This window comes from Chlamydotis macqueenii, chromosome 2 (assembly GCF_036417535.1).
Source record: "Chlamydotis macqueenii isolate bChlMac1 chromosome 2, bChlMac1.mat, whole genome shotgun sequence".
Classification (NCBI taxonomy): Eukaryota; Metazoa; Chordata; class Aves; order Otidiformes; family Otididae; genus Chlamydotis; species Chlamydotis macqueenii.
Window position 1 is genome coordinate 113,831,642 of NC_141557.1, and position 15,886 is coordinate 113,847,527.

At 41.9% G+C, this 15,886-nt stretch overlaps 1 protein-coding gene across 1 annotated transcript; it reads left to right on the top strand.

The window, feature by feature from the left end:
* Positions 1 to 1,507: 1,507 nt before the first annotated feature.
* Positions 1,508 to 11,614, top strand: RIOK3 (RIO kinase 3). Its single transcript, XM_086740726.1, has 13 exons — positions 1,508 to 1,678; positions 2,726 to 2,847; positions 3,690 to 3,835; positions 3,965 to 4,069; positions 4,611 to 4,720; positions 5,425 to 5,568; positions 6,456 to 6,583; positions 7,821 to 8,006; positions 8,499 to 8,658; positions 9,636 to 9,716; positions 9,806 to 9,895; positions 10,258 to 10,365; positions 11,371 to 11,614. Exons 1-13 carry the CDS (start codon positions 1,616 to 1,618, stop codon positions 11,470 to 11,472), a joined length of 1,545 nt encoding a protein of 514 aa, XP_086596852.1. The 5' UTR covers positions 1,508 to 1,615; the 3' UTR covers positions 11,473 to 11,614.
* Positions 11,615 to 15,886: the final 4,272 nt, after the last annotated feature.

Genomic DNA, 15,886 nt, shown 5'->3' on the forward strand with positions numbered 1-15,886 from the left:
ACATGTCATTTTACAGAACATGTCTTCTTAATACAGTTCAGTTCAAAGCTTGATCCATTCTTACAAAAAGTTGTGGGGCCGAGGCCTAGTCACGTAATATTGAAGAGACAAATATAGAAGACTTATTTCTGGAAATTAAAAACAGTATAAAAAGACATAGGAATATTAAGTCAGTGTTAATGTCTTTTTGAATCAAAAACTACCAAACCCAGTTTTCTTAATCAGTGCTCCTACAGCTGTGCTGAAGTAATGATTTTCTTGGGGTGGCAGGACATTGCTTTGACATCCAGCTCATTTATAAAACCGATAAATTTAGCCAAAGAAGATTGAAGTGGGCATGGCAGCTATCTTCACACCCCAAAAGCTGGCTGCAAAGGGAAAGAAATAATCTCTTTCCACTAGGGCTAAAGGCAGAGAGGGGAAGAACCACACTGGTACCACATCACCAGACTAAGCCACCCTAACGCCTCCGTGGCACACACGCGGCTGCGCGTAGCTGAGGCGGGTGTTACGACGTGCGTCCCTACCCTCTTCCAAACCCTCTGCCCTTTAGCTGGGGACTTTCCGTGGTAATGAACACTGGAACCGATTGTCTTGGGAGATTGTAATGTCTTATGTCATTGCAGGTTGTTAAGGACAAATCAGATGAACTTTGGCCGACAAAGCTGATTCTTGCATGCCTGAGTTGACGCCTCTGGTCTGAGTGGTTTGGCTGGCCCTGCCCTGGCAGCGGGGCTTTGCTGGATGTGTAACAGGGAACTCACCCCGAGGAGGCCGGGGGATGGCGCAGGGGCTGCGTGACCCCTTACCGCTCCTCCTGCTCCCGCAACCTGCCAGCTCTGCCAGGCTGCTTCTCTGGTTATCAACAGCAGCTGCAGCGGCACAGTAGCCTGCGTTTGCAGACACCCGGACAGCTGCTGGTGAGACAGGCCCCAGGAGGTCTCTGGGCACCGTTTCCTTCCCTCCTTTTGGGAAGCTTGCTGGAGCAGACATCAGACAGCGACTCTGTCGTAGCAGAACGCCATCCAGCTGCCCCTGTCCTTGGAAACAGGGCATTTTAATCACAACACTACTTTCTAGGTAAACACTATGTATAAATTTGATGTGTAACAGGTGTCACATCGCATAAAAAGTATTTAATTTTGTATTTACAGTGAGTTACGGGATCGCGATCCAACGAATTTGGTCGCTTTTTAAAATTTCCCCCCTTCTCTTGGTTACTGCCTTAGAGAAAAGCAAACGTCACCAGTTGGAAGCTCCATCCTATTCAGTTCTCCGTCAGCGGGGCTCCCCAGCGGCCCGCCCGTGCCCCCGCACCCACCGCCCTCCATCAGTTCCCGCGGTGCGGGACGCGGCCCCCAGGCGCTGCGGGGTCCCGCCGCTGACCCCCAGGGCCGCGCCCTCTGCCCCAGTGACATCACCGGAAAGGCGGGGGAGGCCCCCAGCCGCCGGCCAATGGGGAGCCTGGCGGCAGGTGACGGTTAGAGAGCCCGGACGACGTGGGGAGGGGGGGCAAGGCAGAAGGTTTCGCATTCGGACCGTCGCTGCCCTGAGGAGCGCTCGCCTCGCTGCTGTCGCCGTCCGCCCGCCCGCCCGCCCGCCGTTGCATGCGCAGATGGACCCGGTAGGAGTCGCCGCCGCCCCCGACGCCGGGCCGGGCTCCGCTTGGCGGAGCAAGGTGAGCGCGGGCTGGGCTGGGCTGAGCTGGGCGGGGGGCGTGGGCGCAGGCCCAGGCCTGGGCCTTAACGGTCGGCGGCCCGCGGGGCTGAGTCCGACACCCCCCGGCACCTCGATCCTCTGAGGCTGCTGGCCCGGCTCCTGTGGGACGGAGGAAGCCAGAGGCGCGTCGGGACACGGGCAGTGCCTCCGGCCGAACTTCGGTGAGGGGAGGGCGTCAGACACGTAGGTAACCCCGGGAGGCGGCTGCCCTTCTTCCGCCCGCCTCCCTGGGAGCTGCCTGTGGCCGTCGAGGGGACGCTGTGAAAGGGTGCCAAACAAGAGTCAGAGTTCTTTGGCGGACTGACCGCTTGGCTCCACCGCCGAAGTTGAGTAGAGCCGTGCTGGGCAGGGCCTGGCGTGGCTCGCTGCCCCTAGCAATTATCTGCTTGGTGGAGAGAGCTGCTGTTAGACCTTGATAAATGAGTTGCTTCTTTCCAAGCCCTGTTGGTGAGCAGGGAATTGGATCGAAATTAGTTTGGTTATCAAGGCAGTGAGTCACAACTTGGTTGGATTCGTCATTTCCCCACCTCCGCCTCCCCAGACAAACCTATGTGTGTGCTTCTGTGTTTTTGAAGGGCTGTTTATGATGGCTGTCCTTTCAGGGCCTTAGAAGTGGAGGAGGAAGCTGTGCCTAAGCCATTAATGTTGTGTTATTCAAAGAGAAGTGTTACTTAGGCTGTGTGTACGCTTATCAGCAAGCCTTTTGATAAGGCTTTGCACCTGTCTTCAGAGGGCACTGACACTGATAAACAGACTCTTTCCCCACTCCCCCATTACTGAGTGACCATCAGCATCCTTTCAGTCACAGTTCTCTGTACTGAGTTTATGAAACTACTCCTTGAGGTATCTTCTGTACTTTAGTTCATCATACTTCCCTAAGTGTCTGTATAAGACCAGCTCTTATAAGATTACATGAGCTTATTTTAGAGCCAGTGATAGCTACTTATCTTGACTGTTGTGTTGCCACTGCATTTCTTTCTGACTTGAATGAAATGATTATTTATAGTGTCCGTGGGGAGCCCCTAACGCAACATCTATATCATGTTCCCTTGCTGATGTAATGAGTGAACAGCTGGCAAAAGAGCTGCAGCTGGAAGAAGAAAATGCTGCTTTTCCTGAAGTGGTTGCGTAAGTTTAAATCCCGGATTAGTAATCTGTAGTTATGAAGCCATCTTCTATTTCTTGTCTGTTTTCCTCCAGTGTGTTTAAGGTGTAGGGATAGAGTAAATGCTTTGCCTGTTATCTCCTAACTCTACTTCTTCAGGTCTTTTTCAGTGAAGATGGCTTCCCCAGTTAAAACTCTTCCTTAGATTCTCTTCGCTGTCACCCTTTCTTTCTTGATATTTTCTTCATGTTGTTTTAGGTGCTTTAAACCAGTCTGCCAGCTTTTTGAGAAACATTGTCAGAAATAGGTTTTTTCCTTCCCTTGTAGAGATTCTTTTTAACAGTGTACAGTATTATTTTGAGAACCGTCAGGTGTATCACCTGTATCCTTCTAATACTTGGAAGCTCTAAACATAGGCCAAGAACTTGCTGCTTCTGAACTCATACAAAATTTGCCTGTGGTCTTTTCTGTGAAGCAGAGAAAAGCAGTGCAAGTGTTTTTGGTTTTGTTTAAAATGTTTTTATTTATTTATTAAAATATACAAATAGATATATACCTGTATGCCTTCTTTCTCTTTCATGAAGGGCATCTTAAAAATAGAGCCTACTGCTTCTTACAGAATGTTAAACAAGTAAAAGTTTTAAGTAGTATTTGCATTGCAAAGGAGTGGCAAAGAGAAACGAAGTCATGCTCTATTAATGTTTAGTGTTGGCTTGGAGGTGGGGGGCGGACAGTTGAGATACATTAGTTTCTATGCAGGTCTACATGAGATTTTTCTTAATAGAGCGATGAAATGGCATAAAGCAGTATTTCTGTTTAGATGACTGTGTTTAATTTTTTAAATTTCTGTTTTCATTTTACATAGTGTTGATGAAGGACCATTTATTACAGGAGAAAATGTTGACACTTCTAGTGACCTAATGCTAGCTCAGATGCTGCAGATGGAATTTGACAGGGAATATGATGCGCAGCTTCGGCGTGAAGAGAAGAAGATCAATGGAGATAGCAAAGGTACACTCATCAGAAGAAATACTTTTGCTTTGGAGATATTCTTGGCACTCTGCTTAAATTGACAGAGCTGCAAAGAAGGAGCAAATCCCTGATAATCACAGACGTGCTTATTTATTTTTGTTTCTCAAGTCTCCATATCCTTTGAAAATTATCGGAAGGTACATCCCTATGACAGTGACAGCTCAGAGGATGAGGTTGATTGGCAGGATACCCGTCATGATCCTTACAGAGCAGGTATGTGGCAGTTTTAAACAATAAAGTTTCTTCAGTTAATAAACTGAAGAATATGCTGTGGTTTAATTACTTTTTTTGAACGTAAGGAGACATACCAGTTGAATGTAAAATCAGGTCACCTAATTGGGAGGTGTTATGCAGGAAGCTGGGTGGGTAACTTCAGGCTTCTGTCTGCCAGTCTGTTGGCTTCAGTGGCTGAATCTGGTAAAATAACTATTGTACATGGAAAGTATTGTGAGATACGTGTGTCTGTGATCTGCATTTGGCTAGGGGCATCTGCACGTGATACTGAATATTCGTGTCTTTAACACGCCAAAAGTGTGTCTGACACCCCAGAGAAGATATAGAAGTCACAACATAGCAAAAGAGGCTGTTGTGTTTAGGAGAAGAGAAGACTGCATTAAGAGTATACAATTGAAGTATCTTGTTCTGTTTAATACGTAAAATCATGTTACTTTTGTGAGCATTGTGGAACCTTTTACATTTAAACAAACATAACTGATGATCATAAAGTTAGGGTTATTTTTCTCACTGCTGGCAGATAAACCTACTACTACACCGAGAAGGGGCTTTGTAGGAAAAGGAAAAGACATTACTACTAAACATGATGAAGTGGTATGTGGACGAAAGAACACTGCTCGCATGGAAAATGTAAGTGAAAACTTATTTTGTGTGTAAAACTGGAATGCTGTAATTCAACGAAAGAACTAATGCTTGTCTATCTGTGCTACTGTATATGGTTTTTTTTTTTTTTAATCAGATGAAAACAGTGCAGTGTCTAGATTAGGTTTTCAAATTGGCAGTTTGAGTTGCACAGGTTTTTTGTTTAATAATATTTTGTTAATGACCATGACTCAAGAATTTGCACAGGAGAGTTTTGGCAAAACAAAACTACCAGCAAGTTTGGTACACAGACAAGTAAAACACTTAAGGCTATTTTTGAAAAGCATAGCTGTCATGTAACTTAACTTTTTTTTTTTTTAAATTCATTTTGCCTGTTGAGCCAAGTAGCTTATTTTCAGTCAATTGTTTGACTTGCAGCTTTTCAGTGTGTTTATCCATAGTACATACCTTCCATTTTCTTTCAAAAGAAACTGGTACAACTTCTGCAAATAAGGAAATGCTGCAAGTGCTATTTGTGCTATTTGTACAGGATGTTAGGTAATCTCATATCAATTTGGGCAGAACTTTGAGTTCTGAGTTTAGAGCAATACATTTTTTAACATAGTGACAATATTACACAAAGTGGGTTTCACACAGGTCCTAATCTAGGTTTCTGCAAATTGGAATGCTACATTCTGCTTGTGCCAACTTTTGGTGTCTGCTAGTAACAATGCTTAAATTTCTATTTGTAGTTTGCACCTGAATTCCAAGTTGGGGATGGAATCGGGATGGACCTAAAGTTGTCAAATCAAGTCTTCAATGCCTTAAAGCAGCATGCGTACTCTGAGGAACGTCGAAGTGCAAGGCTCCATGAAAAGAAGGAGCACTCCACCGCTGTATGTTTTTAATAAAGTCTCTCTATATACTTTTTATCTGATTTAACAGCTGAATGCTGTTTTGTAATTCCTTAAAACATTCAATTCTTAGTAAAACAGCTAAGCAATATTATGTTAGCTGTCAGCCAGCTCCTATGAGAAAAAAGCTGTCTTTATTTGAGCTGCATTATTGAGAACCATATCGAAATAAGAGCAAGCAGCTTCTATTTTTTTCTCTTTGTCTTTCTAAACTTGTCTCTTAATCAGATACCGTGAATAAACTGCCTAGAAATTATTTATAGAAACTATTCAGAAGACTAATCCTCTGTAGTTGAATCACGTGACTCCAAATATCTGTCTTCATAGCAAGTTTCAGGAAGATGAGATGACCAAGTAAACTCTGACTTAATAATTTAGGAAGTCAGTTGATATGCCTTATGGGTGAGTTTAGAGCAGGGTCTTTGGTAATTCCTGCTGTAGACGTCTTCAAATTTGTGTGTTTTGCTTTATTTTATTGTTACTGATACAAAATGAATATAATATTTGGGATATTTTGATTCATGATTTGTAAAGACTTCTTGGAAAAAGCTCTAGAAAGTGCCTTTGAGCCACAGTCTGTACTTCATGTGTAATTGGTAAAATACTGTATATGCTACACAGCTGATAAGGTACCTGAGAGTATTAAATCTTAAGGACTAAAGATGACAGTGCTGGAGCAGTTTGGCTTTGCTTAATCTGTTTGGTTTGGGTTTGGTTTTTTTTTTTTTTTCCTCTCTGTCAATTGAGAGGATGCTTTTACTACATTATTCTTTCCACCTAGCTGAACACTTGCAGTATATAAATACTCTAAACTCACTGTAAAGCAAAGAATTATTTTAATGAACTAAGTATTCATTTCTTGTCTGTAGGAGAAAGCAGTGGATCCTAAAACACGTTTACTTCTGTACAAGATGGTCAATGCTGGGATGCTGGAGACCATCACAGGCTGCATCAGCACAGGAAAAGAATCTGTTGTTTTTCATGCTTATGGGGGAAAGTAAGTATATTGTTTGTTGCTGACAGTAGCTTTAAGCACCAGAGATGGTTTAAAGAGCAGAAACCGTAAAAATATTTAAACAATCTGCACTTTTTTGTTCCCAAGACTTAAAAATTTGTATTTATGTGTATGCAGATAATAATAAAATTTGAAAGCCATATGGTACCAACTGTAGAGTAAAAAAAAAAAAAAAAAAAATCCCCATTTTCCTCCTTGGAGACCATTTAATGAACAGGGACAAACAAATCCACTATAGTTCTATGTGGAAAAATATGTACTCCTTTTATAAAAAAGAAGTCTTGAGATTTTGAGGATCTCTTTCCACTGAACTGCCCCAGACTCCAGGTCTGTCATGACGATCTCGGGCTACCTGAAGACTGTCTTTCTGTACAGATCCCTGTATTATCAGCTCCATCTGTGTGGTTCAGTGGAAGTGCTGTTTGTTTACCTTGAGAATAATGTTGGGATGGTGCTCACTTCACAAGTCATGCAAGAGTCCAGTTTTAAAGACTACCATGCTGGAAGGATTGTAGTACATTAGCAGTGATTGTAGTACATTGAAACACCACTACGCTAAAGTGAGTTAAGAAAGAACTAGGAAATCCCAAGTAGGTAACCGATGTGGAAATGTCAAAAGTTGAAGTTAGGGAGAAAAGATGCTGCTGCTTCCCCCCCCCCCCGCCTTTTTTTTTCCCCCATCTCTCCCCCTCCCCCCCGTCTTTCTTTTTTTTCCTGTCTTTTATTAAATTGACCTTTGCTTGAATGATGTTCAGGAGTCTTCTTTTGTTTAGTATTATTCAATGGGCAATATCTTTGGTGCTTAACAAAACACTGTGATACTACCATTATTGTTCTAATGCAAGACTTTTTTTCACTTGTAATTTCTTGAAGCAAGTTCAAGAAATTCTTTTACATCCTTTTACATCCCTTAACAGCGCTGTTATTAGCTATGACATTTAAGTAAAATATGAACAAACTGGGAGATGGAACCTGTTTGGTAAGGAACATGTAATCAAAATGCCAAAACCCAGACATTCGTGTATAAGCTTAATCATAGAATTCTTACAGACTTAACTTGAATTGGCTTCCAGATTTGATAGAAAAGTCAGATATTTTCCTCTCTTTTTAAAAACCGCTGTATCTTGCAATATTTAAAAAAATTTTAAAAACCCATGTATTTGCTCCTAAAGATGCGAATAGTTAACTTTGTTCTACACTTTACTTCTTCCACATGAAGCGCAACTGAAGATAAAGTTATACCTCCAGAATGTGCCATCAAAGTGTTTAAAACAACTCTTAATGAATTCAAGAACCGTGACAAGTACATTAAGGATGACTACAGATTTAAAGACCGCTTCAGTAAATTGAATCCACGAAAGATTATTCGTATGTGGGCTGAGAAAGAAATGCATAACTTGACAAGGTAAAGAAAAAAAAAAAGTGTAGTTGCCAATTGTCTGTCACTCTCCTATTCTCTGTTTAAGGAAGTTACACTAAGTCTGGATAGAAGTTTGGATTTGGTTTTTAGGCTAAACAATATACAGCCTGGCGCAGATTCAATAAGCCTCTGGTTTCTTACAGTTTAATGAATTGTCAGCATCTTCAGAGATTTGGCAGCAGAATTTATAAGCCAATGAAATTAACAGGCTTTAGCTGTAAAAATAATTAGTTTTCAGTGAACATTTTTAGACCCATTTCAGAATTTAAGATGTGAATTCTCCTATGTGAAATACTGTGAAATACATATATTTATTCAGTTTTCAATTTGGTCTGTTTCAAAGACTTTCTGACTCTGGATCAAGTTTCTCACACATAGCTCTTTAAGCTTGGAAATGAGCAAGCAGGAACTAGAACTGTACGGTTTTGGGATTTTTGCTTTGTTTTTCTTAATCAGTATCTATTTTCTGGTCCACAGAATGCAAAATGCAGGAATTCCTTGTCCTCAAGTGGTTAGCCTTAAGAAACACGTCTTGGTTATGTCTTTCATTGGCCAGGATCAAGTCCCAGCTCCTAAACTAAAGGATGTAACGCTTAGTAGTGAAGATATGAAAAAGGCCTACTATCAGATTCTTAATGTAAGACAATGCTGACTTATCCTCCAATTCTGGGTTGTGCTTTCTTTTTAGGGGAATAACTTAAAGGGCAAATCAGCATTTATTTACTTTTCAGGGTGCTTGCATCACTTTCAAGATACGGAGTCCAAAGGCTTATTTTGCTGCTGTTTAATGTATGACTTAGAATAAATAAGAAATTTATGCACTAAAAAAAAGAAAACAACCAAACAAAAATATTTAATTTAATCTAAGTAGCAAACTTGCTGGAACTTGATGACAAACAGATATTTAGGAGCAGAGAAATTAAAAGCAAGTAGTCCTCCTTTTATAGAAGGTTTAGAAAGTTCTCTGAAGTCTTTCTGGACTTACCAAATACTTAATTTACAATGCGTAAGAAGTCTCCTGTGGATAAGGCCTGCACACCTGCATCTTTTTAACAAAACTAGAAATCAGAGAATGAATTAAAATATTGCATGGTGGATACTTTACTTTCCTCTTATCTGCTGTAATTGGCTTAAACATGTACTTGTTAATTGTCCACTCAATTTTAGCTTCCTATAGATATTAAAAGAAATAAACAAACAAACAAAACCCCAAAAACACACATCCCAGCAGTTTGATAATATGAATGGTCTGTGCCTCAAATCTTGAGGCCAGTAGAGCAACACAACCATGTTTTAAGTGAATATGCATACTAGTTACGATTCAGTATCTAAAACTGTGAGACTTCAATCCTCCTGTGTGTGATAGGGGTGAGAATGACAGGTGTATTTAGAGAACGTGTTTATCTGTCTCACACACTTGGACTGGTTGGCAGAGTGGATGTGAGATGACCGGACTCATTGCGATTCTCTGTATGAAACTTTATTGAAGACTTGGAAAAAAATTATGTAAATGTAAATTGGGTGGGTAATTGAGGAAAGGCTTTGTTTTGTTATAGTAATGCAAACGATATTTGTTTCGACACCTCATTCATTCATTAATTTGGTTCCTTGCAGATGATGCAACAGTTGTATAAGGAGTGCAACTTGGTCCATGCAGATCTGAGTGAATATAACATGCTTTGGCATGATGGGAAGGTGAGCATATTCTTCATGTGGGAAGGAAAGGTTTAATCTGTATGGAATATGTTAATACAAAGTGAATTGGTGTTTCTCTGTGCCTACAGGTCTGGCTTATCGATGTCAGTCAGTCTGTGGAGCCAACCCATCCTCATGGACTTGAGTTTTTATTCAGAGACTGTAGGAATGTTTCACAGGTAGGAATTCTTCATCTGACAATCCTCTATTATGCTGAATGTTTTCCAAGATAAAACAGCATCAAAACAATTCAGAGCTAACTAAAAATCAACCAATACAACTCTGTAAAAAATTATCACCACCACCTATATACAAGATTACTCTTGCATATTGTCCATGCTGATGGTGGTGTTCTCTGAAAGGGAAGAAAGTGTGGAAGAATAAAACGGGACCACTGGGACTTTAAACTTCTTTCAGCTATTTTGATCTGTAGGTCAGCAAAAATGTAATTTTGACTAAATATTGTAATTGTAACTTGGGGAAGGAAAAGGAATCTTTTTTAGTAGTAAAGTATTTAATGTGTGCTTTTTATATTGACTAGTTCTTCCAGAAAGCAGGTGTGCCAGAAGCACTTAATGAGCGTGAACTCTTCAATGCTGTCTCAGGTTTAAATATTACAGCTGAGAATGAAGTAGACTTCCAAGCAGAGGTACAGCTTTCTCTGTGTCTAACACTTTAATTTGGTTAGCTGTAGTAGCGATTGTGATTACCTTAACTTTCCAGGCTTAGTTTGTATGATTAATTTGTGAGAGTATAATTTCAGGAGTCATTCTGAATCTCTTTTTCAACACTTGATTTCAACTTAGTAAAAACATCTTCAGAAACTGAGGTTGACAGACCTCTCTACCTCCTTTCCTGATTCCTCTGCTCCCAAATGTAAAAGGCTTCATGTTGTATATAACTGCTTCTTTCAACATTGAGGGAAATTTAGTGATCTGTTTTAGTTTAAAAGCTAGCTTTGTTGTCTTTCCTTGCATATGTGAAAGGTTATGCAGAGAAAGAAAAGCTGAGTTTAAAATAATAATTGTTCTACTGCTTATTTTTCATGTTTTAGATTTCAGCTTACTTGAATTTAAAGTTTAGGCTAGCATTTTCCATTTTCAAGCCTAAAATCATGCTAATGTGAATACAGACTAGGAATCTTTGGTCACCTTTGGCTTTTAATTTTCATATTTTAGCTCTAACTCCTCAAGGCTGCATCCTGATACCAGACATTTATAAAAATAAGTTGTCAAATATCCCATATTTACTAATTAAAGTAAGGGCTACCTGTCAATCCTACTCTGCTTGATTCCTTATGACAGTGTAAGGTTTACGCTAGTCCAGAATGTAGTAGGTATCAGTTAATCAAGCAAAAACCAGTTCCCTCACTGGCTGTGTTGTGAGCATTGGGGTGGGCTCTGTTTTATTTTTTGTGGATTGTTACAGTAGAGGTGTTCAGAGTTGGAGAAAGGGGCACTTCTGTACTTTGGGGAATACAGCTGAAGTCTTAAGAATCATCCAGTCCTTCCTGCAACGCATGCATTTCAGTTATATAGCGTTAAACTATAAAGGAGTGCTAGATGTGTCAAGCTGCCTTTTAACAGTGTTTAGAAACATTCTGGCACAGGCGTGGTTTTATGATTTCAGCATGGATTTATTTTTGACTCTCTAGATTGAAGCTTTGGAGAAGATGAATGAAGATCACGTGCAGAACCTTGGAAAGAAACTGTCAATGTTTTCAAGCGATGGAGACCCACCGATATATGATGAATAGCACTGAGCGTATAGCTGCTAACATAATGAAACACAACTTTGCTGCTTCTGACTGTGTTGGTGCAGTGGTAAACGTCGACTACTAATGTCGAGAGAGAGTGGTTGACTGGGAATACCAAAATGGAAAACACAGCGAGCATACAGTGATGCCTCAGTGTTGTTTTTTTAACTTAGCCCACACATCAGGCTGGCACTGTGAGAATGGACTGTCACTACCTCTTCGGATAGTCTGACAACTTCACCCATTTCCCAGTTATGTTAGACTAACATAGCTGAGGTGGTCATATTTTGCATGATTCAGAGCTTATATGTTTTAGGGTTTTTTAAAAAAAAATTAAAATAATCATCTAGATCATCTAAAGTATTTAGTGGGAAAGCACACCAAGAGAGTCCCTCTTTTTTTTTTTTTTTTTTTTTTTTTTTCTTCCCCCCCCCCGCCCCGTTGCTACTTGAAAAACTAATTAAAAATTGTGTATGGACACAATGTCAGTGAACCTTTCCTCCTTCTCCACCAAGGGCAAAATGAAAAGTCAAACTATGCGCTGCAGTCATACGAAAATGTTCATTTAACAAACCAGTGTGTTTATATATGCAAAAATCTGGACCTTTTCATTTGAAGTATGTGGAATGTGGCTCTAACTTTCTCTGCAAATACAGTTGGGTATTACATGAGAAACAGATTTGAATCCGACCAGCAGAGGACTTCTTCGGTGACATACCAGGAAACCCTGAGGGCTGCATCCCAGTTGTGTAAGAGTAAGTTCAGTTAGCTTCACTCTTAATATACAGGTGGTTCCAAGAACTCAGCACAAGCCAAAAATCTAATTCTCTATAATAAACCTGTCTCTAAATAGAAATTCTGGGTAGAGCATCAAACATTCTTACTCGCCCTGAAGTCTATGAAAACTAAATATTGATCATGACTATTTTTAAACAAAGCTTTGTGCTGGCAAGTGCAAAAAGAATACTCAAATTTGGTTTTTTGTTTTCCTCATGCTTTTATTCTTAATGTCAGTCTTTTTATTTTAGCAAATTCTGAAAAAATCTATCAATGTTTTTCTCCAAAACAATGCATTTAAAGATGAACTGATGTAGTGGGATGGTTTGGAATTAAGAAATTCTGATCAACTTCTTTTTAACTCTGCTGTTTCTAATGCTGCTCTTTATCAAGCAGAAGATAGTGTTGATACTTATGACATTCTCACAGTGTGCTGTGAAAGTGATTATTTTTTTGTTGTTGTTGGAAAACTGGTGGTGAAGTAAAAATTTAAGATCTTGTGGTGGTATTTTTGCATCGTACAGTCCTTCATTGATCCTCAGTGCTGCAGGAAAGCAGTGTTAGGGTAGGACTATCCCAGTTCATTATAACAATAGAAAAATGACTGTTTTGGAGGGTAATACAGAAACAGTAAACAACCCCGAGGTTTTTGTCAGTTTCATCCCAGTACTTGGATCCTCTTCCTTTTTCTAAATTAGACAATTGTCTTGCATCTGCCCTTTACTTTTGAAATAAAGGAACTTAGGTCTTTTGGAGACTTGAATCTATTTGTGATTGCTTAGTAAAACAGTTGCCCAAAATAACCATATAGGGGAAAGGACAGGCTTGGTACTGAGAGGGAGGTGCTACAGTTATCTGACCCCTTCAGGACGCCCGAAAGCTGCTTGTCAAATTCAACCAAATTTTCCTCAAAGCAGTCAGAGGAGAAGGCTTTTAAAAAGAAAAGTATAGTCCTATTCTAGGCTTATTACTATTTCAATACTCCAATGAGGAAAAAAAGATCTTGAAGCAGTGCTAATACCTTACAATGTGCTTGTCTAGGAAAGGTGTTGATTGTTAAGGGTATTTTCATCAAGTGAGAGGAAGAGGAAGAGAAATAGGGGGAAGTGAGGGGAGGGTGTTTTTTGAGCTGCCATTTGAAACTGAGAAACCTGCTTGTGTCATTGTACTTGAATGGAAGCCTCAGTTGTGTGTTTGTTTTTTGGTTTTGTTTTGTATTTTTTTTTTTTTAAAAGGTTAAAAAAACCCCAACAAGAACCAAATAAATGAAGCAGTGGTACTCAAGTCTATGATTTAAAGCTACTGGGACCGATTACATTGCCTAAAGATCTTTTTACTTCCAGGAGTAAAATTGGCTCAGGAATTTGCTTTGAGATTGTGTTGTGGTTTTGTTTAGTGAGGGGGGGCCTAAGGTGGTAGCTTCTGTAGGAAACTGCTAGAAGTCACTCCCCTTTGTTCAGTGGACTCGGCCACGCCTAGGGCAGACCCACTGCTGGCCAAGGCCGAGCCAATTGGTAGCAGAATGTCCCGTGATAACGCCTCTGCGATAACGTATTTAAGAAGGGGAAAACAGAAGGAAAAAAAAAAAAAAGAGAGAAGATGTGAAGGAGCTGAGCAGGGGCAGAGGCGCAGAGGGGGAGGCGCAGGCCTCATGGGCCTTGCAGGCCTCACCCTCTGGCCTCTCACCAGGCGGCCAACTGGGCCTGACTCGGCCCGGCCTGGCTGCAAGAAGTGGAGAGGAGATGAGCTGGATCATGTGAAGAGATTCTGAGAGGCGTCTGCCAGCCCGTTGTGAAGAACTTTTTTTTTGTGAGAGAAACAGCTGCAGCCACCAAGGTCAGTTCAGAAGGAGGAAGAGTAATGCAGCTCCTGGCCAAGATTCCCCTGCAGCCTGTGGTGATGACCATGGTGGAGCAGGTTGTCCCCCTGCAGCCCATGGAGGTCCACGGAGGAGCAGAGATCCACTTGGAGCCCGTGAAGGACCCCACACTGGGGGAGGTGGAGGCCTGAAGGAGGCTGTGGCCTGTGGAGGGCCCGCTGGGACAGCTGTTCTGGAGAGACTGCACCCCGTGGAAGAGATGACCCACGCCGGAGCAGCTTCATGAAGGACTGTGGTGTATGGGTGGGACCCCACAACGGAGCAGGGGAGGAATGTGAGGAGTTCTTCCCCTGACCATGAAGCAGCGGCATAAAACAACGCGTGATGAACTGACCGCGACCCCCATTCCCTCTTCCCCCACCCCGTGCTGCTCAAGGGGGGAAGGTAGTAGAGATAATGTTAAGCTTGGGAAGAGGGAGGGGTGGAGGAGGTTTATCTTGTTCTGTCTCATTATCCTGCTGTTTTTAGTAATAAATGAATAGTTTTCCCCAAGTCGAGTCTGTTTTGCCTGTGACATAACTTTAAGGATTTCTCCCTGTCCTTATCTCAAACCTCGAGCTGTTTTTCCTTATATCATCTCCCCCTGTTCTCTCGGAGGGTGGGGGGAGTGAGAGAGAGACTGCGTAGTCTGGTCCCGATCGGGGCTGAGCTAGGAGAGATTGTCAGACCTCTGGGCACTTTGTCAAGTAGTTGAAAACAAGTTTCTAAAGCAAGCAATTTTCCTGGACTCCTTTGAAATAAAAGGTTCTAAGATTACTATTAAGCAAACAGAATCTCTTAGAAGTAAATCTAGATTTTTTTCATTGGTAATTAAGCCATTAACTTCTGCTGTGATTACTCTAATGGCTGATTCTAAAACTGCAGTTTCAAGTTGTGTGTTCATACACTTCCTGCTGACTTCCCCCTGTGGTATCTCAGTTTTCTACTATCTTAATATTTTTCTTGTAATTGTAGGAAGTACTTGCTGTCCTGTAGGGAAGTAGTAGAAGGTTAAATGTTGGCGAACTTATTAAATTTTGACCTTGGATTAACTAAACTTTTGGCTAACATGCAATGAATTTTTCGCCATGTAAAAAATGATAAATTTTAAGGTAGTTTAAATGCTCTGGAAATACTTGTCCCCCTCTCTAGTTAATGCCGAATTGTTTGATCACGCAGGAGCCTGTTGTAGTTCTTAGCTGTGGCTTTTTAGTTTCTCCAGTCTGATGTGAAATTATTGCAGCTGGACTAACTGGGCATAGTGGCCTTCCAGTACCTCAGGGGGGCCTACAGCAAAGACAGGGACAAGCTCTTCAGTCGGGCCTGTTGTGACAGGACAAGGGGTAGTGGTTTTAAAATGGAGGTAGATTCAGATTAGATATTAGGAAAAAAAAATTCACACCTACCCCCTCACAAGCAGTTCCATGCCCCAAAGCACTATCACCAGTGACGCCGCAGCAAGCGTGGGCAAATCACGGCACAACTCGCAACCGGTTCGGTCCCTTTTTCTTTTCTGGGGGCCGGCACCAGGGCGGGCTCGGGCGGGCTGCACAGGCCCCGCGTTTGCCGTTCAGGCCCCGCGCCCCCGAGGGCGGGGCGGGCCATTCCCGCCCTGAGCCGCCGCTCGCTCCCTCGCTCCGTTCCCTTCCCGCCGCCGCCGCCGCCGCGGTCAGGCGCTCGCTCCCCTCCGGCTCGGCGCCCTGCGCCTTTAAGACGAGCCGGTCCCGCGTCACGTGGGAGGGGAGTGTAAACAGGAAGCGGCCAGGCAGGGGAGTGGGT

Excerpts from the sequence above, each read along its gene's own strand:
- RIOK3 (XM_086740726.1), top strand. The coding sequence starts at position 1,616 with ATGGACCCGGTAGGAGTCGCCGCCGCCCCCGACGCCGGGCCGGGCTCC. Across the intron at positions 3,836-3,964 it reads GATCAATGGAGATAGCAAAG|TCTCCATATCCTTTGAAAAT; the intron begins GTACACTCATCA and ends TTGTTTCTCAAG. Across the intron at positions 9,717-9,805 it reads TGCTTTGGCATGATGGGAAG|GTCTGGCTTATCGATGTCAG; the intron begins GTGAGCATATTC and ends CTGTGCCTACAG.